The sequence below is a fragment of the Alligator mississippiensis genome, chromosome 10 (genome assembly GCF_030867095.1).
Source record: "Alligator mississippiensis isolate rAllMis1 chromosome 10, rAllMis1, whole genome shotgun sequence".
Classification (NCBI taxonomy): domain Eukaryota; kingdom Metazoa; phylum Chordata; order Crocodylia; family Alligatoridae; genus Alligator; species Alligator mississippiensis.
Window position 1 is genome coordinate 15,121,407 of NC_081833.1, and position 26,674 is coordinate 15,148,080.

Here is a 26,674-nt window from a genome sequence, read left to right on the forward strand (position 1 = left end):
AAACACTGCAAGCTATATGTAATACTGCTCTTTGCTTTTTACTGTGAAGGGTAAACAAATAACTCATTGAAAAAAAAATACTATCAATGCTACTCTAAGGATTTACATTTGAGGGTGATATGAAAGGTCACTTAACTTTCAGGAGAATGAACAGCTAACTGAATCAACATCACCACAGTTCATTAAGTTGTCAGCAGCCCAGAGAAAGGAATTCTCACATTGCCTGGCCAAACAGCAGTGATTTTAGCCACTTCTGTAAAAGCTCTAGTCAGTCTCACTATCACCTCTGATAAAAATAAGATGCACAGGGCTCATTCTTCTTACAGAGTTATGCTTCTGTTAGCCCATTATTTGATCATATTCAGAAAGAGTCAAATGATCTCATTTAGTCTGAAAGCTATTGGGGAGGGGGGGATTTGCTTGTCTTTTAAACCTTCCTGTGAGGACTAGAGGTGCACCAATGAAGTTTTTTTTGGCCGATACCGATGGCCGATTAACTAGTCATATCAGCAAATACTGATCCGATAGCAGATATGCAGCCTGGCAGCTTGGAGAGCAGCATCCTGTTAGTAAGTATAGAGGCAGGCAGAGGTTGCCCAGTTAGGGCAGGACACAGGGAAATACTGACTGCTACAACCCATGATTTTAAAAGGAGGCACAATTAAGAGCAACTGTGTCACACTGACCTACAGTTTTAAGATGAAATTTTTCAAGTTGGTTTGAAGGGGACCTGGATGCTTAGTTCCCATTATCTTTCATAGGAACTGTTTATACATACCCTGAAAATCCTGCTCTTACTTGCTTTGTGCCATTTTTATCCTTACAGATTTCATACAAGGGTAACATAACAATATAATAAAAAAAAGTACCTTTGGGGTCAGCATTTGGAAACAGCCTGTTCCATGGTACCTTATTTTTGTGCGGAAGAGAAAGCAAGTAGTTTCTGGCCTTTAAATTGATAATACAATTCAAGTCTTCTTGAGAAGGGGATCCGAGTATGCCTAAGGAAAGACAGGAGAAAACAGATCTTTATTCCAATGTGAAGGACAAAACAGTCACACTGCATACCTAAGATGCAAAGTATTAAAACAAACAAACAAACAAACAAACAACCAACCAACCAACCAACTTAGGACATTAAAGGGTTCTGCTTTTAATTTAATAAAAATGAACTGGGTTTTTTGGTTTTGGTTTTTTTTAGGAAAGCCTTATGAAAAGTTATTTGATATAAAGAGCTTTGACAAAAGATTCTGACTAAGTTCCACCACAACCACATACAGACGATTTAATATCAAAGACTTCCATTCTGTTTTGAAGAAATTACCCAGCAATAGTTATTGCAAAATCTCACATAACCCACATTTGATTAAAAAAATCCCACCCCCTTCAGAACCTCATAAAGTACCACAACTAAATGAGAGACCCCATCTACCTTCCTCAGGTAAATTACTTAATTGTGAAAAAGGGCCTTGGACTGTTTATCTGGTAGAGTGTCCTTACTGTATGAAGTTTTGGGGCCTTCTGGACACTGTCACATACATTGTTAGGCTAGAAGCCTCATTGTTTCATGTACACAAGCAGCAAACAATACAAAAAGAAGAGAAGAGACAAGGATATCAGTAAAAAAAAAAGTAGAAGTTTACATAGGCTGGTTATTTTCAGAACTTCATAGCTCCAAAGCAGTTAGAAGGACCTTGTTCTAAAAATAAGCATAAGCTGTCCTCAGCTGCCTCAAACGAAGCTGAAGATTTCTTATCAACATCATGGTAGAACTATTTAGAGGGAAGAAGTCATCTCACTGATCAGTTCAGAAAGGTATATAGCATAGTGTGGAAGAAAGTACAACAGTAACCATAGGAAAAGAAGATAAAAGGGTGGCTAAGACTGGTACTTTGTATGTAGTGGGTGCGAAGTTCCCAATGACAGAAACAAGCATGGAAATATTTTTTCCTCCATTCATAAACTGTATTTTTGCATAAAACACATACACCTTCCCCCCCCCCTTCTCCCCCCCACCAAAAAAAATGAGCCCTCCAAAGTTGGGTTGCTGTCTTAAGTCAGAAAGCTGATTCTACACTAGAATAGAAGCTTGGGGAAGCTGCAATGGTTGGTGGGGCTCTGATTCTTTTTCCTGGCCCCAGAGAGGGAGGATTGGAGTGAAGTCTAGAGTTGAGCAGTCAAAATCTGCTGCCAATTCAACTGGGGCTGTAAGAGAAGATTAAAACTGTAACTTTGGCTTAGCAGAAAAAGTTAGGATTCAGCTGTGCAGTCAAAATCCCTTACAGTCAGGATTCAGCTAGGACTAAGAAAAATCTTTTCTTCTGCATTCTGCCTTTTCAAAACAAGGCATGTGATTTACTTGGGGGGTCTCTGTGGTATGCAATAAAACTATAGAATATAGCATATCAAAATTATATTTTATAAAAGCTTACCAAGGATATGGTTCAACTGGTCAAGGTAGTGTTTTCCTGGGAAGATGGGTCTGTTAGAAAGCATCTCTGCCAGAATACAACCTACAGACCAGATATCAATAGACTTGGTATAACCCTGTGGGGAATGACAAAATAAAACAATTGCCTCCATTCAAAAATGAATTCCATTGTATAACTAATGCAATAACAGGTCTTATATACTCAGCTACGCCAGTGCTGGAAAGATAGGGCACTAGGATAACTCAAACCAAGAACAAGGCACATTCAAACTGTTCTATCATACATGCACATCAAGACATACTCATCAAGCATCGCATTTTCAAAATACTGATTTACTTTGAAGGAAGAAAATGTATGCAGTGTTTATTGTTCCAAAAGCGTTCTCCCCTCTTTAAATTTTAAATGCCGCTAGCTCAGAGGAACAACTGCAAATGCCTTTTTGCAAGCCATCTAATCTTAGGGCCCACTTTCATGAAAGTCTTACCAAGTTTGTAGGAAAAAAAAACCCAGGTCTATTATGGGCCAAATTTTCAGTTAGTCAGCTACTTATGAAAGATAGGCATTTAATCAAATACATTATGGGTTTTGGTTTTTTTTTTTTTTTTTTTTTTTTTTTTTTTTTTTTTTTTTTTTTTTAAGAGAACTTTGGCAGTAATGAAAGAATCTGTGATTCCTGCCTGAGTTGTTCAGACGGTTCAGCTATGTGGACTGCTGTTTAAACAGTAGAGGCTTGAACAGGGAACAAAAAATCTGACCTTAGTGAGAGGAATAAAAGCAAGGAAATCCACTATACCCTTTTATTGCTTAATGTGGCTATAGAAAAAGATGGCAGAGTAGTTGCAAGATTTTCAGGACAGGGTGAATTTAAAAGGCCTGCACCAATTTTTTGGATATGCTTATAGTTTGGTACAGACAATGGCTGGAGAGTTGAAATATAAAGGAAAAAAAAGACTTCAGATCACTGAAAATGAACTAATATACATACAGTTTAGCTAATGCAAATATCTTTGAATCTGGTACGGTGATAAGTAGGCTTGTAAAAAAGTAGGCATTTTACTAGGAGGAGTGTTAATTAAAACAAACAAACAAACAAAACAATCAAACCAAACCCAACCCAACCCAGCTTGGTAAGAGAGAAAATTAAAAGACCTATACAGAAAAGGAATACTTGCTAATTTTTCACATTAAAAATTGTTGCCATTAAAACAACTCCTGAGACTAAACTTTAGATATGTAAAGATTCTTATAGGGAGCATTTTATATGGATACAAAATCTGAGCATTTACTAAGAAGTGAGTAAGGAATCTAACTACTTCAGGAATAAAGAAATGGAGGTGAGTTTTTGGTCAATGACAGAATAATGTGTGGAGATGAAGTTCTAGTATGAGGGCTATGAAAAACCAAGTATAGGAAACATTACAAAATCCTAATAACCATTAGCAAGGCAAGCACTGAGGGATCTTCATGTCAACTATCAGTAATAAAGAAGGAGAGAAGTAGGGGCAAAATTATGCAAGCAAAGGATCCTAGAACTGCACAGAAGAATTTAGTTTATGAAACAGTACCGCAAGCATCAGTACAGACAAGCTAGCACTGATAAGCAAAATCAAATCTCCTCTACTTAAAAAAAAAACAGACAAACCCAACACCAAGCCGTTTACTGGTTCTAGCAGGTTTAGGAAAATTTCTCAATAGCACATAAAACATTATCTTTCTTGTTGGCCCTTCTATGGTACTTACCTTAGAATTCAACATGATTTCAGGTGCTCTGTACCAACGAGTAGCTACATATTCTGTCAGGAACCCTGTATGGTCATGATCTGGGTCTGCAACACGAGCTAGTCCAAAGTCACAAATCTAATATTGAAGTTTAAAAAAAGTAAGCATTAGAAATACAACTTCCCGGTATAAGTAACATTAGTTGACGAGTAAGATGCCTGTTCCACAAACTACTGCAAGACTGCAAGCCACGCAACACCCATTTTATGATAAAATTTGTTCACATTTCTAGAAAAAAAACAAACATCAACAACAACAAAAAAAAAATCACTAACCCTGATCTGAACAAAGCAATTTACTTCCATACTGCCTGCCATCCAAATATTTCAAAGTAGGTTCTAAGCAATGAGTTAAGTTTCACACCATCTCTGTAAAACAGGCCGTTATCCCCATTTTGCAAAAGAGAAAAAACGAAGCCACACTAGATGAACATACTTGCTCAAACTACAGTTTTGCCACAAAAAACCCCAGAAGCTATTTGAGGATATAGAAGCTATTTGACTAATTCCTCAATTTTTGCTATAAGCCTATTCTTCTTCCCCACTCTAGTGTAAGAAGGAGAATATTTGGATCTTAGCAAAATACTTTCCCTTTTTCTTAATGGTTTTCTGTGGCTCGCCTGCTCCACACTTAATACAGCTAAAGCCAGCCATCTACAAAATTTAATTCAATGGAATACCCTGTTGTAAAACAAGACAGGACTCACTGTTCTGACTTAATATCCCCGTGCCCCCCCCCCGTCCCCCAAAACAAAAGGGAGCCAACATTGCCAACAAAGGAATCATCACTGATCTGAAGTTACTGCTAATTCCTGCACTCTTTTTGAGGAAGCCATTGCTCTACAGAGTAAATGTAGCAGAAATATTCTACCTAATCATGAGAAAAACGGTAGGCTCGGAAAAACAAAGGTTGTTAAGAGTGCGAGAGAAGAGATGAAAAACCCTGCTGGGAAGTTCATATATCTTTATCTTAAAAATGATAAGCGGTTCATATATAGATGAGGTGAGATCAAAAGAAAAGAGGAGCTCTATGGTGGTAGAAAGTAGAGATCTAACTCCGTAAGGGACTGAAAGTCCTCATCTGACTGGAGTGCCCTCTTTGCCTTGTTTAAAGTACTGTTGCTCATTTTCCCTGCTTTCTGGACGAAGGGAAAAGTAGAGATGAAGAAACCACATTTTCATTCTTGCAAGGAAGAAGGGAAGAAAATTGAGAGCTTTAAAGAAATACAGTGCTCATGGAAACTAGATAGCTGCTAATATCTATCATTCCACTGGGCAAAAGGCTAGCTTGTTACATGATTTAGGATGCAATCACACAGAAGTAAAGTCTTACTAGATAAGGAACAGTTTATGAAACTGACCCAACTCAACAAGATGTTTATCTCTGAAGTGTCTCCATTACAGGAAACCATGGCTTTCAACAGAATATTTATTCTCAGAGACAGCCAAGATGGCAAACTTGTAGTTTAAAGACCATTAGGAAGTATTTTCCTGCATTACAAAAGAGAAATCTCTCTCTATGCTTAGTAATGAAAAAAAAGGAAGTGGAAATTCTTTACTTCATATCCTGCAGTCAAAGATACAAACAATCTTATCAACAAATTCAGGGGCCTCATTGTAGCAGGGCAGATTGCCCCTTTCAGTGCCAAAGGGATTTGGATCAGCCATGAGCAGACCTAGGTGAGCGAAAAGCTACTATAAAACCCAGCAAGCACTTCTGTTTAGCAGAAGTTGCAGGGAGGCAGCTTCTTCAGGTAACCACCATGGTCCAAAGAGCCATTTGGATTTCTGCATTGGTTCACACTGAAGAACAACACTACAACCCAAAACACTCAGCATGGTCAGCTGCCTTAAACAGGCAAACTAGTGCTTAATATTCATCAGCAACATCCTCCAAAACTGGGAGTCTGCAGCTAATTCTATTACATAGGACAGGGGTTGTCAACTGTGGGTACTTGGAAAGGGGCTATGGGGGTATGCATGGGTGAGCAGGGACAGAGCACCGCCACCCACCACCCTACACTGCCGCCCTCCCAGGATAAGGTGGGGGGAGGGAGGGGGGGCAGTGCAAGGTCAGCAACTCTCCTCTACAGGCCACACAGGTGCCACCTGGCTGGTTGGACACAGGGAGGATGCCACACAGCAGCCGCTGCCATTCATCACCCTGCATTGCTGCAAGCTTCCCCCCGCTCCGCATCCAGTTGCTGCTACCCCACTCTTCCCTGCCCCTGTCAGGGGTTTCCAACTTAAAAAGAGTAGGTGTACACTACTTAATGAAGGTTGAAAACCCCTGACATAGCTTTTCTCCCTACTGTTGTCCTAAGAAGCAGTTACAGAGAAACCAGCAAACAAGGGAAATTTTTCCCCAGGTAGAGAGGCAACGAAAAGAGTTTGCAGCAATCCTAGAAAGGCCAGAATAAAGTCAAAGACTAAGAGACTGTCCATAGCATCAGAATCTTAATCAGGAAAGTCCTATGTTCTGCTAGAAGTAAGAAAGGAGAGAAAGAGTTTCTTTCCATGAGTGAAGAAAGGAAACTCAAATCAAAAATAAGAGTTGGCACATCTTCAGCACTCAGTGGACAGAATGAAGCACAGGATAAAAGAGGAAGTTAGTGAGCTGAGAGCTCAGAAAGAAGGAAAAGCAAATGCAGGCCTGGTTCAAAGCACACCAAGCAGCAGAGAAGGATGCGTGTCTGTGGGAAGTACGAATGCATTGGCTCTTCAGAAAAAAATACAATCTTTGAGGTGATGGCAAGACCCTTACATGCTGCTGAACTAATTACTTTCATGAATATGGCATGAATTGAAAAGGATTTCAGATCAGCTCTTCTTGATTGCAAAGCCCTGGGTAGACCTTTCTGCTTTGGAAGTCAGTTAGGAGGTCCTGAAGGAAAAAGAACAAGATAGAGATAGAGATACAGGCAAGCGAGGCCTGGGGGAAGATTAGAAGAATCAACTACATGTTGAACGGCAGGGATCAGCTACCATTGGTTCAGCTGGTAGATTCCTCCCAGCACACATTGATCTGGGGTCTTCATGAGGGAAAAGGCCTTAGAGTCTGGCACACCAAGACAGGAAGAACTCTTCAGTGTGATGCTCTGCTCAAGTTTCATGGTCAAAAGTAAAAAGAAACGCACACAACCAAGCTTTGCCCCAAAAGAGACTGGGTGTGGCAGCAAGTCCTTCACAGTCAAGGGGAACTGGTCAGCAGCCACTGACACTAAATAAAGGAAGGGTCAACATCCTTACATTTCGTCTACCCTTCATTCGGCTTTTCAGCTACTGCTGTAGGCCGATTCTCAAAAACTTTACTTTGTAAATGTCTTGCTCTAAATCACTTCTTTTTAGGATTACATCTGCTGCTTTTCAAAAACTGGTGAAGTTCTAAAGCAAGCAAAAGAGTAAGAGGAACATGAACAATTTTACAATTATTTACAAGCCAGTTAGAAAAATACCTCACACTCACAGCACAATAGAAGGCAGCCCTCTAGCTCCTAGCAATGAAAATGGAAAGGAATCTTTCACATAAAAGTTAAATTTCTAGTAAAAGGAAACAATGGCTGGAGCAACTCAATGTCTTTCACTGACCAAAAGTAATTAGTAAAATGCTTGAACAAACTGTAAGCAAAGATATTTTTAAAAGAGAAAAAAGCTCAGGTAAGTCCATCCAATATAAATCAAAACACCTCTTGAACACCAAGTTCTTCTGGCATTTTGAATCATGTTGCTTTTCAAAGTTCTTTTCCCATATTTTAACAAGATAAATTAGTGCCAAGACAGGCCTTGAGTAAATTGCTTGGCTTGACTTAGGGATTTACCTAAAACCATGCTTCTTCCTTCCTCCAAGGGGAAATGGACAGGTCAAGTATCTATGAACATATCTGGCATGAGTTGAATCACGTTTATGAACTCACTGAAGTTATTTTCCTATCAGAAGAAATCTTAACTGCTCTAAAATCTGCATTTCACCCAGAAGTACCCTCCACATAATTTGCAGCAGTAACTTTCCTTTTTCATAGTGCTTACGCTGTATTTAACTTTTTTGCAGAGATCAAAGTTGTGGACAGCAGGTAAGAAGACTAATGATAACAGCTGGAAGACTTAAGATAACCTTAGAGCTCTAGCCCCAAAAGAAAAGTCACTAAAACTAACCTGTTTCTTTTCATTACTACATACAAGTAGAGAGTAACATTGTGGAGGGGCCAAACAGCACAGCACAACTTTGTATCACCAATCCCCCAATGCCTGATCAGACCTCCATGTACCAGATCCAGCCTACAAGCCATAGGTTGCCAACACCAGCCGTAGAAGAAACTCTTCCTCTGGAAAGGTGCAACTTTGGATTCAAGACTGTTCTGTTGCATAGTGAGCTTCATTTTATATTTGCCTCTAACAATGACTATATTTATACATATATGCAGACAAAGATGGACCAGGCCAGCATCAAGAGCCAAGTTCCAACACTCGTGCCCAAGTTCATGTTTCTTGTGCTCCAGTCTGAACGTACACTACTGCCAATAGCTGCTTTCCTTCCTGGTGTCACAGTTCAAGTGTGGGGCAGTACAAAGCAATCCCTTTTTCAGAATTGCTGAGTGTTGGCTGCAGCCAAGGTTGAGGATTTTCACTGGTATGTGCCAGTGGCTCCTCATGGAACTAAATTTCATAGACATTAGAGCTGGAAGGGACCTCAGAAGATCAGAGTCCAGCCTCCTGCTCCAGGGTCAAGAAGTCAGCTAGGGTCAAAGGATTCCAGCAAGATAAGCATCCAAATGTTTTTTTAAGAGTCCAGAGTAGGTGCCTGCACCACCTTTGGAGGGAGTCTATTCTAGGCCTTGGGGGCTTGGACAGTAAAGTTTTTCCTTATGCCCAGCTTAAAATGGTCTTGGGGGAGTTTGTGACTATAAAACCCAGAAAATCTTGGTTAAAAAGGGTCTTGCTCTTCCACTCAAGGTTAGACTGATCTCTACATTTTGGGATGGGAAGAAATTCTACACCATGGTCACACTGGTAGGACTGTGGGAAGTTTTGCCTTCCTCAGGGTTAGGGGACACTGCTCTCTTCCTTGGATTTCCAAAGTGCATTTTAACAACACTTGCAGTGACAGGACATGGACAGTCCTCATCCTGCTGCTGTATCTGTTGGGCAGGTTAGGATGCTTTTATTGTCTTTGGGCAATATGCCTTGTAGCTGTGCCACAGGGCTGATTGCACAGTTTTAATATGTTAGACAAGGATTTATATAGAATAGTTTAGATAGGGATAATCCTACCTTGAGCAAGGGGTTGGACTATACCTCCAAAGGGCCCTTCCAGCTTCACTGCTCTATGGCTGCTTGCAGACGCTAACCCCCCTCCCCAAAAGGTACTTTTTAAACTCCATGTACTCCCAGGAGGCGGCAGCACATTCGTTGGACCCAGGTCTCCCAGTGTCTGTACAGGCTGGGCACTTTAGTGGGGTTTTGGCACTTTTATCTAACAGTTGATTGACAAAGTTTTATATAAAAGCACCAAAAAAAAACCCAATGAAGTGCCTGATCTATACAGACATTGCAAAGCCAGGTCAAGCAGGGACTGTATGCGTAAAGGGCACACAAGGCACACTATGGAAATGCTAGAGTATGAGAAGGAAACAAACAGTGCTTATAAAAGTCACATTCTGCAATTTTGCCTCAACTCCCTCAACATTTCTCTTGGCAACCTTCGTCCATGCCAAAATAGCGCCTTGTGCTCTTTCAGAATATACATAAGTACATATAAACAGATTCTTCTGAAATTCTACTAGCTCTCCCAAAAAAAGGATGTCCTTTTCTCTTCTTGAAGGAGATTATGCCTTTAAAAGAGACTGCTTTAACCAAAATGGCTGCAACCCCACAGCAAGAATAAGAAAGCACTAGACACATGGTGAATATACCTCCATCACTTGCTTCTCGTTGCAAGATACTGGATGATTAAGAGCAGGAACTTTAAGCAAGTACTATGGTAACCAGAAATCAACTTCTCAGGAAGTTTCAGACATGAAATAGCTTCTTAGGAAATTAGTGCTAAAAAACCCCCAGAATTAGCCTCCACACAGCTTCAGCCTGGCATCAACACTACTTGTGATTCTATATTATCCTACAGCAGTGCAGGCCAACCTTTTTGGCAGCCATGTCACACATGCCCAATATCTTCCTCAAGAGCTACACCGAAATTCCTCCTCTGACCATGCAGCTGCTTTGGTTTCTGCTCCCTATTCTATGATCCCTGCCTGATCTCCTACTCTACTTCCTGCCCTGTGCTGCCTGTCCCCTCCCTGATCTGCCACATAGCAACTGCCCATGCCACTTATGCAACAGATTGGCCACCCTGCCCTATACTATTTCACTGAAGAGTGGCTGTCGCAAATTCACTTTTTCTGTCCAGAAAAAAAAAAAATATCAGTGTGTAAATGCCACAAGACTACTGAGATTACACATTCTAAATATAAAATAAAATAAATCTTTGATCTAACTCTTTAAAATTAAAAATCAATGCATTAAAAGGGAAAGCCTATGGGATTCACAGACAATATTTTACAACCTGGCACGTGGAAATTAAGTCTAGTATTAGTTTATGATAAACAGCTGTTGTTTCCAAGTGACCCGCATTAAGTGGAAAATAATGTATATTAAAACTCCCTTGGGGTTTTGAAATTGTGATGGATTAAACACAGAAATATCACTTAACAGAATATGGAGTTCTTAGCTATTCTAAGCTAAATAATATTTAAACAAAATGGAAGACAGTTTTGGCAATCCTACCAGGAAAAGCATAGAATTCCACAACAGCACAAAGTGCAAAGGAGTAGAATTTGTAAAAAGACTTCAACCAACCTTGAGATCACAAGTGGTGTTAAGCAGCAAGTTGGAAGGTTTGAGGTCACGATGCAGCACATTGGCTGAATGGATATATTTTAACCCCCTCAGAATCTGGTAAAGAAAATAACAAATGTGGTCGTTGCTGAGGTGCTGAGTCTTTAAAAGTTTGTAAAGATCCGTCTCCATGAGATCTTGCACGATGTATCTGTAAGCCATCAGATGTAAGGCAGCAAACAAACCCTTAGCTTCATTATAGATAACCAAACACTGTACCATGAACTACACATTGTTTTATGATTATGAAGAAATGGAAACAAATTTTGGGCATTGGTATTATTGTCTCTCTGAATTTTAAAATCTGGATGCTTTGATCTCAGAAGTTTCAGTTCAGATTAATCTTATTCAATGATCAAGGCCTTTACAATATTAACTGCATACAATTCTTTCAGGTTATTACAAGAAAGCTTTCTATTTCTTCCTACAAAGCTTGTTTTATTTGGCTTATAATGTGATCAAATCTGCATCTTCCTTGCCAAGAAATGAAGACTCCTTAGCATAATGGGAAATAAACTATTGAAAAGATGATGCTTGCTTCCAATGGTAAGTAGATGTGAAGGAAATTAAGCTTATAGCAGTCTGATTTCTAACCAGCGTTTCTCCAACAATCCAAGTCCAGAGCTTGAGTTGCCCTCTTCTTTACATTTGTCATTCTGGATAAAACACAAACTATACTTTTTGCATCCATACATTCCTTGTTTACAGGAAAATTCCCCCTTCCACCATCTCAATTTTAAAAGGAACTGACAGCTCACCTCCCCTTACCCTCTTGAGGTTTCTATCTGGTACAGAGGAAATTTTAGACTTGGAGGTGAAACTACATAAACCCAATGCAGAGAACCAGCCCTTTGTGCCAGGACTCAATCAAATCAAAACAGTATTACCTCATGTAATTGGTTTTCCCCCAGAAGTCAAATAATTCCCAAGAACCATTAGACCCACATTGAGTCTTAGCTATACTCAAAACACCTACTTTTGCATCATTTATTGAATAAAAGAAAGCACCTTGCATCCACTGTGTTAGGCTAAACAGAGAAGTGGGACACACCAGGCCAAGGTGAGTACTGCCAATCCCACATGCTATGAGGGCAGGGTGGATCTAATCATTTTGCAAGCCAAATATCACCTATCCCTGATCCAGACAACAGGAGAATCTTTTGTTCTATAGAATAAACCTAAAAAACCCTATTTTGCTGGCCTGTTCAAGTAAAACCCAAGATGGACATCAACTTTTAAACCACACTACACTCTTACTATTGCATAACACATGAAATGCCACACTGGGTATTTTAACTTATTCAGAACATTTCAGAAAATGTCAAATATTAACACTGTAGACTGAGAAGCCAAAGCAGCAGTCTACTGGCAAGAAGCTCTGAAGTTTGGGGGTTATTTCTGGACTGCTTCAGAACAGGCAATGTACTGTAGTTACCTACATTAGTTTTGTTTCCAGTGCCTTGTAAAATTTAAGTGAGCATCACCAAACCTTCCTTTCACTTGGCTGCAACATAGTAACCTTTACTTCAACAGACACAGAAAATTAAAATTAAGAAGAAAGCACATCATGTGCAACAATCAAACCTTCAAAAGGATACACATCTTTCATTTGCTCAATAGTCGGAGCTCTGATAATGTCATTGATTCCAATAATATTTTCGTGCCTGAAACGCAGCAGAATTTTGATTTCTCTCAGAGTTCTCTGGCAATATGTCTGGTGTTCAAAAGGGCTGATTTTCTTTATAGCTACTCGAACTTTGTTGACATTATCATAGGCAGAGCTGGAAGAGAATTAACAATATTAAGTATTGAGGAGTATTAAGCCTGATCAATCCAGCAAGCAAGAGTGTAAATAAAGCAGAATCTTGGCACTGGCACATCCTGTAACAGTTGCCATGTATGAGTGACATACATTTTTAAATTTGCCAACCAACTTAGCTGTATTGCACCAACCATTAGATTAACTGGGGTATTCACTGCATTCCCTCCCACTGTATTTGTTGTTGCCAGGTCGTTACAATTAAAACCAGGAAAGAATTCTTCCTTCTTACCCACCTGTTGGGAAAATACCTTTTCCCTTTTTTTTTTTTTCTTTTGGAATTCAGTAGTTAGGAAGCCCAGTCAGGGGAGATGAACATGAAAATGCTTATGGTAATTAGCTCTGAAATGGCAAGTTCCATAGCCTTGGTGCCAATTTCTGAAAACAATACTCTCTTAACCCCACTAACCACCTTTACTAAAATACAGATTTTCCTCACTTTATGTTATACATTAAGCCTGTGAGAATAGGGAAGTATTCAATTTGGATTTGGCCGATTCGGAGAACAGCAATTCAATTTGGAGATTTGGATCACTGCCCTGAAGCAGATTCAGCACGGATTCAGAGAGATTCGGTGACTTGGATCAGCTGGGGGAGAAGCTGCCCCCCCAAGGCTGCCTTCCAATTAAAAAAAAACAAAGAAAAAAAACACCCTGCCCACACTCACTGGCTGCAGCAACGGTGATTGGGGCCTCTGGGCACTCGTGGCAGATTCCCCCACCCCAGCTGGGCAAGCAGCAGCAGGGCAGAGTCACTGCTCCCAGTGCTACCATGCCCCCATCCAAGTAATGCTCCCTCTTGCCCTGGCTGGGCAGCCTGTCCCAGCCCCAATCCCTCCCCTCCCCCAACCCTACACTTACCAGCTAGAGACAGCTGTGTCAGCTGCCTGTTTAGTCCATGGTCAAATCTCTGAAGCGGCCAAAGCTTTTCCGAATAGATTCGGAGCTTTTAATTGGTCTTCCAATTTGATTTGGATTTGGAGATTCGGTCCCTAAATTGGGCCGAATCTCCTCTGAATTGAATCAGCTACCAAAGCTTCGCACAGCTCTATTGTATGTGCATTCCTGGAAAACCATGCATAACTCAAATTTGCATAAAGGAAACCCATTTTACGATGTAACAAATAGGGATATGTTCCAAGACCTTGACTGTACTGACCCCCAGATCCATTTCTACCACTTTTACAAGACAATTTTGGTACTCATCAACAGCAGACAGTACACACAAGCACAGGGCACTATCATAATGGAGATGGCAACTACAGAAACACATGTCGTAGTCAACGAGCAAGCAGCACAGATCCACACAAGAGACTATATTTTGGTGCACCTCACTCCCACAATGCACTGTACAAAGCAGCTGACTGTGGGAGCTTCCACTACACCGATCACGGAAGAGTGAATTTACCCCTCACATAACAAATTTTTGGTATAAAAGGGGTCACATAAGATTGAGTCTGCTCAAACAGACCCCACAGAAAGTGAGGGAAACCTATACAGATCTTGTCCAAGGTAAATGGCACAGACAGTGATGTGTTCTCTCAGGCAGATGCACTGAATCCTAGAGGCAGCATATAGTATCGGACAACCAAAATACAGTATGTATTTTGAGTTTTCCAGAGCACGGATTTCTTTTTAGATACACTGAAAACACTGGAAAAACATACTGCAGAATATATTAAGATTATACTTCAACATGTTTTAAACGCTTACAACTTCAGGTAGCTTTCCATTTTCCTACTAACAGCAACAAATCAAGTGTCATTTAAAAAAAAAAAAAAAATCAGTTATTTTTTCATTTAGAAAGGCTGAGCAGACAATCCATACTTTAGTCAAGAACATCAATTAAAAAACAAAACAAAACAAACCAACCCTTATGGCCAGTTAGGACCAGAAGTAAGGTTCACAAAGGGGTGTTTTGCTTCCTAAGTTCTTGTTAGAATGTGTGCGTAAACAAAAGTTACAAGTTCGATTTAGGCTTGGCAGGATTCAAATTTTATTGGTAAACTTTGATAAATGTTGATTTCACTTTACATTCAGACCTATGAAAAAATATTTCCATTGTTAATAACTGAAATTTATAGAAAGGGGGTGTAAGAAAAATGACATCTGAGGGAATGTGCAAAGAGAGGGGGAGCAGTCCTACAGAACTGTGTTGCCTGTACTTTGGACTGCAACTCCCCAAAACCCCATGGGACTCAGAACAAAGGAAGAGGAAGCGACACTGGGCAAGGGAGCTATAGGTGAGCAGAACTGGGACTGATGGCAGCTCTGCCACTCAGCTGGTAGTCCTACAGTAGTTAGGTTTGCCACAATGAGGGATTAAACTGCACAATCTTGAAAATTTACCAAAAATCGATAAAAATTTAAATCAAATTAAAGACTAACAATCGATATTATCTGTCAAAATTATTAAAAAATAAAAAATGAATTCTGTCTAACCTAGTTTTAGTAGAAAGAAGGCAACTGTGAATCTATCCATCAAAATTTCACACACGTATAAAACTCAAGTGGCCAGACAGGTCTAGCAAATTTTTATAAATAAACATCAAAAAGCTTGAGCCCCTTCTAATGTCTTCTGAGAGGCTCAGATATCTTTATGATCAGGTAGAGTAGAGCCATATGGGAGAACATGGTCAATAAAAGGGGCCCTCTTCAAAAGAATCCTGAGCATTTTAACCACCATCCCTTTCCTAACCCCTTCATCTATTTTGAGAAGTCACATTTCAGGAAATAAGAATGCATTTCAAAAAGCTACATGGAAAGATTATGTCTGCAGGTCAAGTGCCTGGAAGCTACAAAATCACCATTACCAGTATAGCCATCCTTTAGCTCCTCCCTACCTCACCCTCCATTTTTATCTACCACCACACTGGATTATAAACTTTACAGAAATTCCCTTTAATCCGACTCATTTCCAGCCATAAAATGGGAATAGTGCATATAGTTACTTCAGGGGCATCTGGGATGTAATGTTTGCATAAGACTAAGGCTCTCAAAGTGCCAAATGCTACAGGTATTTGGATATGAATATCATGCCAACTATTAAGAATTCATGCCACAAGTACCAAATTAAGAAACAAAAAAAATGCCAAAACACATGTATACCATACATCTGGGATGGAACTTGGAAAAGCATTTGGAAGGCTGTAGGGAACAGCTCCACAGCCTGGACAGTGTCTCTGCATGGGGCAAAGGGGCCAGCAGCCAGCTGCGGCAGGGGGATTTGTACATGCTGCACCCTGCCCCTAGCCCTCACTCCTCTGAAGGCAGCACTTGTGTCTGCTGTCCTCTCAGTTACATTACTGGTTGAAAATATAAGAGCTTCACTCTGATACCCAAGATAACTTCTTGTTGACCACCTCTACTATTTGTTTACAAAAAGCAAAGATAGTCAGGACAAGACTAAACTAGAAATATCTGAGGAATGAATGAGCCATATTTAGACAGGAATAAAAAAAAAAATAAAAAAATCTTACTCTGTTCATGTTATTGTACACAAACCACCTACTTCCCCTCTGCATTGACTGAAGTACATTTGTTCTTCCACACTAAAAAAAAAAAAAAAAAAAATCTAGATTCATTTCAAAGCACACAGATAACATACAAAGGGGTAGCAAAATTAATATTGGGAATAAAATACTCCCAATTACTAATGTTACTTAATCATATTTTTTATTATTTATAAAAAAGAGGGAATTGCTTCTCAAGCCTTAAAACACTTCTACTAAAAAAATTTCCTTCTCAAATGAACCCAAGGTCAGGTATTTGTGGGAAGACGACATAAATCTCTTCCCACTTTGCACAGACTAACTGAATATTAATCCACAGATTAAAAATTAAAAATCTGAGAGGTGGCTGTTTTACAAACTATAATGAAATTGAGCTACAGTCTCAGAAAAACTGAGAATAATAATCCTAAAACAGCAAAAACAACTGCACCTTCAGACAGTGAACTTATATCAAGTCAATGTGGGAAAAAAGCAAGGTACATGTGGTAAAGATATAACCAGCTTCCTTTTTAGTATACATCCTGCACAGTCACTTGTCTCCCTTCATATCAGAGTATCTCATCAGCATCATACTGTAATGTGGTAACTGAGTATGCGTCCTACTACTGCAAAGCCTGTGCAAGCTCACAAAAAAAAGCACATACAAAATAGAAACTACTGTATTTACTCAAATAAGACACCCTGAATAAGATGACCCTCCAATAATTAGATCCTATATATGGACAATTTATAAGTTTGTTATAATTCTATACCTGTAGAATCAAATTATTGGAGGTTTGCCTTGAATTTGCTCCCTACCCCCTGTTACAGCAGGAAAAAATAGATCTGGGGAGTTAGTTAGCCCCATTCCCCTTTGCCCTCCCAACTTCCTTTCCCCTGCAGTCCTTCTCCCTCCCCACACCTTTACTGTCAGACCCTACTCTCCCAGACCACACAGAAGAGAGAAGCAAATTTGGAAACAATGACTCTGAATAAACACAATTAACCATATAGGCAAATTACTACAGGTACCTAAGTCCTTAAGTTTATCCAGAACCGATGCATTTCTTATTTTGAAACTGCTGCAAATTTTAGCACAGGTACTCCATAAACACGCTTTTAAGCAGCACTTTTGCACCTACTGACCCATACTACAAACTATGCATGATATAAAAAGTTCATGATTTACCTCAGAGTTCATTAGGCTGGGCCCAAGAAGAGTCAACAGCATTTCAAGTCATGGTGACCCCACAGTTCAGCACTGCACAGTACTCCAGACACACCCCACAAAGGATCCATGTGCTAATTAGCACTCCCCCCCTCCCCCCCCCCCCCCCCCCCCCCCACTCATGACTGGAACTGGGTGTTTTTGTCACAAGAGTCCTGGGATCCTCCAAAAATTTGTATATAGATGAAGCATAAGGCAACCTGGCCCAGCTCCCCCTCATGGAGGGCAGGGCCACACTAATCAAATTCAACAAGCGGAGAGGGGGAAACAGAAGTATTTGGGGTGAACTGTTTGGGGCCCAATTGATCATGTTTGCCAAACATTTAAGGCTGGTTAAGAAACAGGAATTACTGGAAATGGGAAAGAAAGACAGCTGAGCTGTGGGATTGAAGAGAAAAATCAAGATGTATTCAGTATAGTGGCTCACTGCAACTTCTGACAACCAAAAGTGACACAGGGGGATTGCTTGACTGCCCCCCGCTCCCACCCCACTGCTACATCTAGCAAACTCTGAGGACTTTGTTCATCCCAGACCCTTCCCTACCCCCACAATTGTATCCCACATGCTGCTATCTGTAACTGTGTGTTTTTATGAACCATCTCCCAACCCCAATGCAGCATCAGTGTGTGAGGTCCCCGATATATTCCTCAGCGTATAAGCATCATGTTTTCCCCCCACCCCCCTCCCTTCCCACCCTCTCACCTCTGGGCTTTAGTTAGCTGCACGTTCTACATGCAACTTAGTTACGTTCCCACCCCAAACCCCATCCTCTATGTAGCCCCTCACTCGGGTCTCCTGTATTTTCTTCTGCCTTGAACTTTGTCACTTGAACTTTAACATTTTCTAATAAATTAAATCTACCTCAACTACATTTTGCATCCTTCCATTTGTAACTCTGAGTGTGCCTAAAAGCCACCTCCCTACTCAAATGCAGTATTGTTGCATGGGGTCTCTTGTATATTCTTTGCTATACAATTGTCTTGCCCCTCTCACCCTTCGGCTTAGCTGGCTCCATTTCTTATGCAATTTAGTTGCATCTACACCTCTACCCCACTCCTAACCACGCAGCCCCTTGCATGGGTCCTCTGCATTTCCTTATGCCTCAAAACTTTTGTCATCTTAAACTTTAACTTTTTTGGCACCAAGGACAGGTGTCAGGCTAATTAGCATGTGTCAGAACAGAGCCGTCATGTGTATAGGTGCCCAAAGAGCATTACATTAAATTGCATTCAAAATTAAAATAGCCATTAAAAAACTCATTTTTATGGATGTTCAAGCATACACAGGTATATGCGCAAGTACTTGGTTTGTAAAAAAGGCAGAATCACTTAGCAGCACAGGGAACTTCCATGCACACTACAGAACAACTAGAATCCTGATTGGGAGTATCAGTAAGCAGACCAAAATCTCACTTAGTCAGCCCTTAGGGTGGTTTCTACACATCAACACTGTTCAATACCACTCCATATATATTCCCCTCTAGATCAAAAGTGCTCAACCTTCTGGCCCTGCAAACCAAATAAGTGGGGCAGGGCCCACCAGGATTGGGCCCTGGGGCCCAGCAGCACCCATTCCCACACCACCCCTTCCTGTCCCAATGTACCAGGATTGAGTACCAAGGAACTGACACTGTTCCCCCCAGCCCTCCACACTAGGATTGGTCCCTAGGGGCCCAGAGCTGCCCCTCCCACTGGGTTTGGTCCCCAGGGGCCTGGTACTGCCCCTGTAACCCCAGCACTCCAGGATGGGCCTTGGGACCCAGCACTGTGCCTTCCCATCCTCCAACATGCCTGGATTGGGCCCTGGGGCCTGACACCATTCCCACCTGGCCCTGCACAATGTGATAAGGTGCACAATGCAGCACACAGGGCCCAGGGGTCCCCATGGATCTGGAAATTTGGTGGCGGGGCAGCAGTACCACCATTCTCTCACTGTCGTATTTCGTTGCCAGTGGAGAGCCCCGAGGGCCAGATGATGTGGGGCTTTGGGATGGACTTGTTCTACAGGCCAGGGGTTGAATACCCATGGCTCAAGACCATCACTGAGTCGCAAGTTAGTCTCTGAATTAGTAATTTAATTTTTTTCACTAAGTCAATAGACAAGGCTCCTAATATCTAAGGATCAGCATCTACAAGCATTACATGGACTTAAAATTTCAAATTTAGAATCCTTATGCAATCGCTCACTTTTTCCATGAGGAAGCATGTTTGTTACCAACTGGCTATATTTTCTCCAGATAATATTTACTAGGGGTGCACCAATAAAGATTTTTTGGCCCAATGCCAACCGCCAATTAACAATGAGCTATATTGGCCAATATGCAGCCTGGCACCTTGGAGAGCAGCATCCGGCTGGTAAGTCTATGGAGGGCAAGGGGCAGGGAAGGAAAGGGCATGGGGGGCAGACTGAAGCCCCTGTGGTGAGGGAGGAAGTGGGGCCGTGGCAGAGGCAGGTGTTGCATGGGTGGGGCAGGGCATGGGACGGAGCCACAGCTCGTTCGGGGAGTGCAGGGGGATGCCTCCTGCCACTGCATGCATCCCTGGGGGAGGCATGGGGTGCATATGACCCCTGCATCCGTATGTGGGCCGAGGGTGGGCTGCCCACTGTACGCTCGGGGCTGGGGCTGCACTGGGCTCTTCTCAGCAGGGACTGGGCTTGGGCTGTGCTTGGGGCAGGCAGCAGCTGTACTGGGAGGGGGCTATAGCCACCCCAAAATTTGCCCTACTTCCCTCCCAGTGCCACCACCTGCCCCAAGCATGGCCCCTGGCCTTGAAATCACCTTTGCCCTGCGCACAGATTCAGGGGGCATGTGCCTCCCATTCCTCCCCTGGGGTGAGTGCAGAGGTGGGAACTGCCCCCCACTCTGGATGAGCTGCTCATGGCTCTGTCCCACACCAACTGAACAGTACCTGACCCCGCCCTTGCCCCACTCCCTCCTTCACCATGGGGGCCTCAATCTGCCCCCCCATGCCTGCATGCCCCTTCCCCCACAGACTTACCCGTGGGATGCTCTCCAAGCTGCCAGACTGCATTCCTGACCCATGCATGCATGCAGCATTTATTGGTAACAGTATCGGCCACATCAGCCAAAAAAAGCTGATTGCCAATAATCAATGTCAATTTTCCTTGCATCAGTGCTGATACAATATGGAGCGATGTATTGGTGTACCTCTGGAGCAATATATAGCATCATGACCCTCACAAGGATTTTGGGAGGTATAATCAGTATTCACAGTGCTAATCTAGGATTTTGAGCTACCAATGTAATCTATAATTTTGGTAGTCACATTACATAGCAAAATGAGACAATCCATTACTGTAAGGACCACAAATCCCCTTCCATTAATTATTTCTGCATGTTGTTCACAGTTGCAACAAATCTAGTTAATAGCATTTTCAACGCTTTCAAACCTTTTCTTTTCTATAGGTATTCAGCTTCATGAGAGGATGCAAGCCTACAGAGGTAGATATTATTAAACTGTAACATGGATTTTAAATGTAAATGACTTTTGCAACTGTTTAACCATCTTCCTAATATACAAAAGATTTCCTTTATGCAAAATCAAGGTCTGGTTACTACATTAAACCAAGACTTGCTTCCACCTCGTCATATACCTTTATTAGGATTAGATAACACTACACTCCTTACTGTTTGGAATTTTTCATGTTATGCTATTAAGTATTTTGTAAATAGCTAACTAAGCTTTACTGACCTCTGTTATCAAGGACATTTTAGGCACACAGGTAATTGATTCCAACTACAGAAGTTATATATTTTTTTTAAACATACATCCTTTTAGAATCTTACTTTCACTTGCTGTTTAAGAAATCCAGATTAAGGGCAACTCTCTGAAAACTGAATAAAGTATGTGCTGCTGTACATGGAAAACTGATAAAGTGTCCCAATTACTAAACTGGGCCTCTAATACATACCCCATTCCTCAGGAAGTACCTCTTAAGGAGGAAAAGCTTTTCTCCACAGGATGGGCCTATTGCCAGAACTTAAATCCTTCTACTACCAGCAGCTGCAGCATGTTCACCCACCCACTTCTACTCCTTACATTTTTTTATGGAGCAGAACTGAAACAAGTAAAAGCATGCTGCAGCTGCCTAACAATGGTCTCAGGCCAGAGACAGGAAGACTTTCTTCATACAACCATCCCTCCTTGCTCAAAAAACCTGGCCTCCTGAAGCAGCTTCCTTCTATGGACCACCTTCTGGCTCACCATCATGAATCCTTCACAATGCTTGAGGTGGAATATCTACCCTCCAGGTTGATAGCTGGAAACTCAGGATGCTTACAGACATTGGAAAAAACACAAGACAAAAAAAACACCCAGCCCTTTACTTTAAACTTGGCGTGTCCCCACGCATGCTCTAAAGGAGGCAGCACCTTAATTGGAACCAGCTCACCCAACATCTGTATAGATCAGGTGCTTTAGTGGGGCTTTTTTAGTACTTTTATCCAATAGCTAATTGAATCAGCTGTAGCCAAAAGCCCCCCAAAAAAACCCTGCTGAAGCACCCAATTTATACAGACATGGCCCCTTCCAGCCCCTAACAACTATGAAACTATGAAGTAACACGCTGCTTCTTCCTGTAAAGCATTTTTTTTTGTTTTTTTCCTCTCTCCACATCTGCAAGCAGCCTTACATATAAAATCCTTAAGGCTATGTGACACACATTCTAAATGTAATACTAAATAAAAGGCTGATTGGGAGTTCAGAATTGGATCTGTTTCTATCTGTAGCCTGGTGTTACCTTGGCAACAAAAATCCAAGGGCAGATCCAGGGATAAGCATGTCAATACAGAACGAGAACAGCACAGCTAACAATTACAATAGGGAAAAACAAAATCATTCCAGGAAGAAGGTAGAAATTGATCTATACACTCACCCTTTTTATTCATTCTCCATTTCTGTAGTATGCTGACATGTATGTCAAGCTTTACTGCAAATAAGCTTGTTACTATTTCTCTTGTCAGCAAAACATTAACACTGTGTACTTACTACCTAAGGGTACCCATACAGACGAGTTGCATACATTTCCTACAACTATTTATTCAATATTTTGTTTTACTTAATGCTTTTTGTCAACCTTTTAGGTTTATTTAACATATTTTGTTTTCCAGCATTAGTTGACTGAATTGCAGAAAAAATAAAGTTTATTTTTCCTATGGTATGTACTAACACTGTCCAATTTCAAGCACTGGAATATTTCTTCTATTGCTTTTGTCTTTTTCCAAATTCTAGTAAGATTTCATTTTCACATCACTGAATGAGCTTTTTTTCCCCCTTTTTAGTCTACAACGTTAGATATCTACTGCTAATGAATATGCAGAAATCTTTGTTTCTTCCTATCTATTCATCTCAATATTAAAGATGAAACAAAAAATAATTGTTGAAATATTTATTAGCATCACTTTATGTAAAGAATATTTGCTTCTGGAAATGTATAGATATTTGCATTTAAATCTTATTTCTCCAATTAAAAATGGACTAAGTTTAGGATGCACCAGCCACATATCGTTAATTTAAGTTTTTAAACTGCAAACTTACTGACAGCTAGTAAACTGCTTCCTAAACTCTCTACATTTAAAAACTTTGACATTAGTAGTGCAAAGCTACAATACTTTAATGTCAGCTATATAGCCAATATTCATCTTGCCTGTTGTTTCTGTACATTCACCTTTAAAAACTTAAAGATCCAATCTACATTGGAAACTGCTTTCAAAACACATCAGCTTCAAAAGAAACAGAAGTTACACTAGTCAAGTCAGCAAAAACCCCAAAACAATTATTGCCATGACTACTATTTTAAATGTACTATAAAAAATAAATAAATAAATAAATAAATAAATAAATAAAAGCTGTGGGACACAAGAGGGAAGAAATAATCTTTCAATAGCAGCATGGAATAATTGCCCAATTCCCACTAATCAGTGAAAAAGTTCAAGACTTAACAGGTATACATTTCTAGTAGCTCCCTTGCTCAGGAAACAAGCACTTTATTATTTCACAAATAAAGTTTGTGCCTTATTTTTAAAGCTAAATCGGGCACTCTGAGCTCATTGGCTTCAACAGAGCAACAGGTGCCAGGCACTTGGGAAAGAACAGGCTGTATTTTTGCACTGTACTTGCATAATTACAACAGACAAGAAGATAATAGCCATTACACTGGTCTTGCATCAAATCATAGTTTTTGCTGGAGAATATTTCGTATGAGCATTGGACATTTTGGCAGAGCAAGAGCACCAAAACTGATGCATTTTTATTTCAAGTATGACAAACAAAAATCGCAATGTCCTAGTGCTTAATCTTTTTTTTGGCCAGCAGACCAAATGGGCAGTGCCTGATACCTCAGTAGACCAGATTCAGCAGGGCCTCATTTGGCTGCACAGAGTAGCAGGGATGAAAGGGGAGGCAGCCCAGATCCAGTTGCACCACTGGTGATGCATAGGGGGTGCATGTGGGTACACGTGCACCCCCTGAGTGTGGTGGTAAACCCCCTGCAAAAAGGCGCTACTGACACTGCCAGCAGCACCTACAGGCAGTCAGCATTTGCCACCTCCCCTGCCCCCTCGCTGGCGATCCATGATAGCCACTGGCCGCTGCTGCCAGTGGTGTTTGTGAGTGCTCACCCCTCCGCCCCCCCAACAGTGCTGCAGCTGCCTCGCTCTGATCTGGCCATGAGGAGGGAGGGTTGTGGCCCAGCTCTGCCCTTTCCCATGTGGCTGGGATTTTGGCAATAAGGAGGGGTGGCAGTACTGCCACTGCTCCCCACTGCCAAATTGCTCAACTGGTGGGTCAGATTCCAAGGATCCCTGGGCCAGAGATTGAGCACCCCCATCTTAATACTACACAATTAGTTATTTTCCGTCTTGCTCTATCCTTAAACTGTTACCTGTGTAAGTCATCCACACTAGTTAGAGTATGAAAGAGTACTGCCCTAGTACTGGTATTCTGAAAAAGTATAAGCTTGAAGATCTAGTTATTCCAATTATGTAAATGTTACATAAACTTTGGGAACCATACACGCGCCATGTAACTTGATATTCTACCCAGGGGGATACAAAATCAGAAATTCACTAGAACTGAATCATCTCTTGGTATATATTGCAGCTTCTCCCTCCAATATCTTCCCCACAGGTTACTAGACCATCATAGTATAGATAAACTGGACTTCTCAATGCTTGGGAAACATACACAAACTAAAAGAATAGTAGAGTTCTTGAAAATTATCTTATAATTTGATGTTTCATACAAAGTTCAAGGCCTATATAGTTAACAAGCAAGATGGATATTGATTAAGTCTCTAAAATGAGAATGCATTTTACTTGAAAGTAAACTTACTGCCCCAGCACCATGAAACATGAGATTTTTTATCATGTAGCAATAGCTTTCTGCACTGAGCCAGCAGAAAGTGGGATGTGCATTCCATGAGTCTTTGTACATGCATCTATTTACATATCTGTTCAACTCTACTTTACTGCATGTACATGAACAACTTGAAGTAATAAGTATTTGCATTTTAAATAAGACAAAGATTTACTTTAGCTTACTCATCCTGCAAAGAGCCAGTTTCTCTCAATGCATCACTGAATGTAGCTCTACCTTAGAGCTGTCTTTTGGTACCCACTAATCACTATTAGCTTTAACACAAGGAGCCCTGACAGCTAGGACAAGAACCTAGGACTTCTCCTTCCCAATTAAGTGCCACAATCAGTAGGCTACAGAAGCTCCCTCACTTATCTGGAGGACCCTTCGTGCATTTGATATGAGACCAATGGTACCTCAAGCTTCCTTAGATTGGCACCCCTCAAAAAATACCAGCTTTTATTCATTTTTTTTCCCCTGTGGAAAAATAACAGAGCAATTTTTATGTCGCAACAAACTCAAAAATCAAAACAGAAAGTTTTTGACACTCTGGATTCCTATTTTAAATGTCTTGGTTTATCTTGTGAATTGTGCATAAGTGTTTGTATACTTAACAATTCTAATATTGCATGGCACCCTTAAAAGGACCTCATGGTACCACTAAGTGCTGTGACATGCTGGTTGAGAATCACTGTATTAAACAGTCATCAATTACAATGGAAGCAATCCTGGCAGCCAAGAAAGGAAAGAAAGGAAAAAAAAAAAAAAAAAAAAGATAGGCTCCCTCTTCCTAGTAACCACCATGTTACAAAGGCATACAATCTCTTGCTTGTTCTTTCTGGCCCAATCTTGTACCTTTGGCTGCTCAGTAGCCTTTAGTTTGCTTTTCTTTCTTAGGCATTTTTTAATCTAAGACCTTACACATCATGAATACCTAATTTCTTTCTAGCTTCTGGTATGGCTTTACATTGTGTCAATCAGTTGTCCCTTATGTACTTTTAATTGACCTTTATTAATCGTAATAGATTATAAAAGCAAGTTTTCTTGTACAAAAATTACCTTGTTATATTCCACCACATCCTACTCTAAGCAATACATGAAAATATTAACCCATTAACCAGGGACAGGAAAAATAAATAAATAAATAAAAAATCAGTACTCGCCTATTTCCTCAGATCTCATCTTGCAAACAGCATATTTATACTTTATCAAAAGTACTGAGACTAAATATGGTAGCTTAATTTTTGTAAGTCACCCTCTTAGAAAAGACAACTAAAAAAGGAGAGATTCTGAAACCATCTCCAATAATACCTCATTGCTGTTACCAGAAAAGGGTAGCTCTTCTCCACACCATTTTCAGACCAATGCAAAGCTCTCAAAAACTTAATGTCTTAATATTATTTTCTCTCTGCTTCTATACCTTTAGCTATTTACCACTAAAACTCTATCTCAGCATTTCACTTATTTTGTTTGCAGTATTTTGCATTCCTTTCAATTTATTTCACCAGGCCTTCAATTTTCTGAAGAACCTCTAGCTTGAGTAATCTTCTGAACTTTGCTATTTAGTTATATTGGTTTATTCCTCGCTTTCCTGCTTCTCCTTGTTTAGAAGATTTTAGTTTCTTTATTTTTGTTTCTACATTATTTTGAACAAGTCCTCTT

General features: G+C 40.7%; 1 protein-coding gene across 1 annotated transcript in view; it reads right to left on the minus strand.

Moving 5' to 3' along the window:
* The window catches only part of MAPK1 (mitogen-activated protein kinase 1), a 52,949-nt gene that overhangs the window by 17,937 nt on the left and 8,338 nt on the right, over positions 1-26,674 (minus strand). The window contains exons 2-6 of the mRNA XM_006269319.4: positions 12,697-12,879; positions 11,060-11,249; positions 4,173-4,289; positions 2,433-2,547; positions 870-1,001 (exon numbers count right to left, since the gene is read on the minus strand). Of these exons, the coding sequence (XP_006269381.1) occupies positions 870-1,001; positions 2,433-2,547; positions 4,173-4,289; positions 11,060-11,249; positions 12,697-12,879 (737 nt within the window). The remainder of the gene's footprint in view (positions 1-869; positions 1,002-2,432; positions 2,548-4,172; positions 4,290-11,059; positions 11,250-12,696; positions 12,880-26,674) is intronic.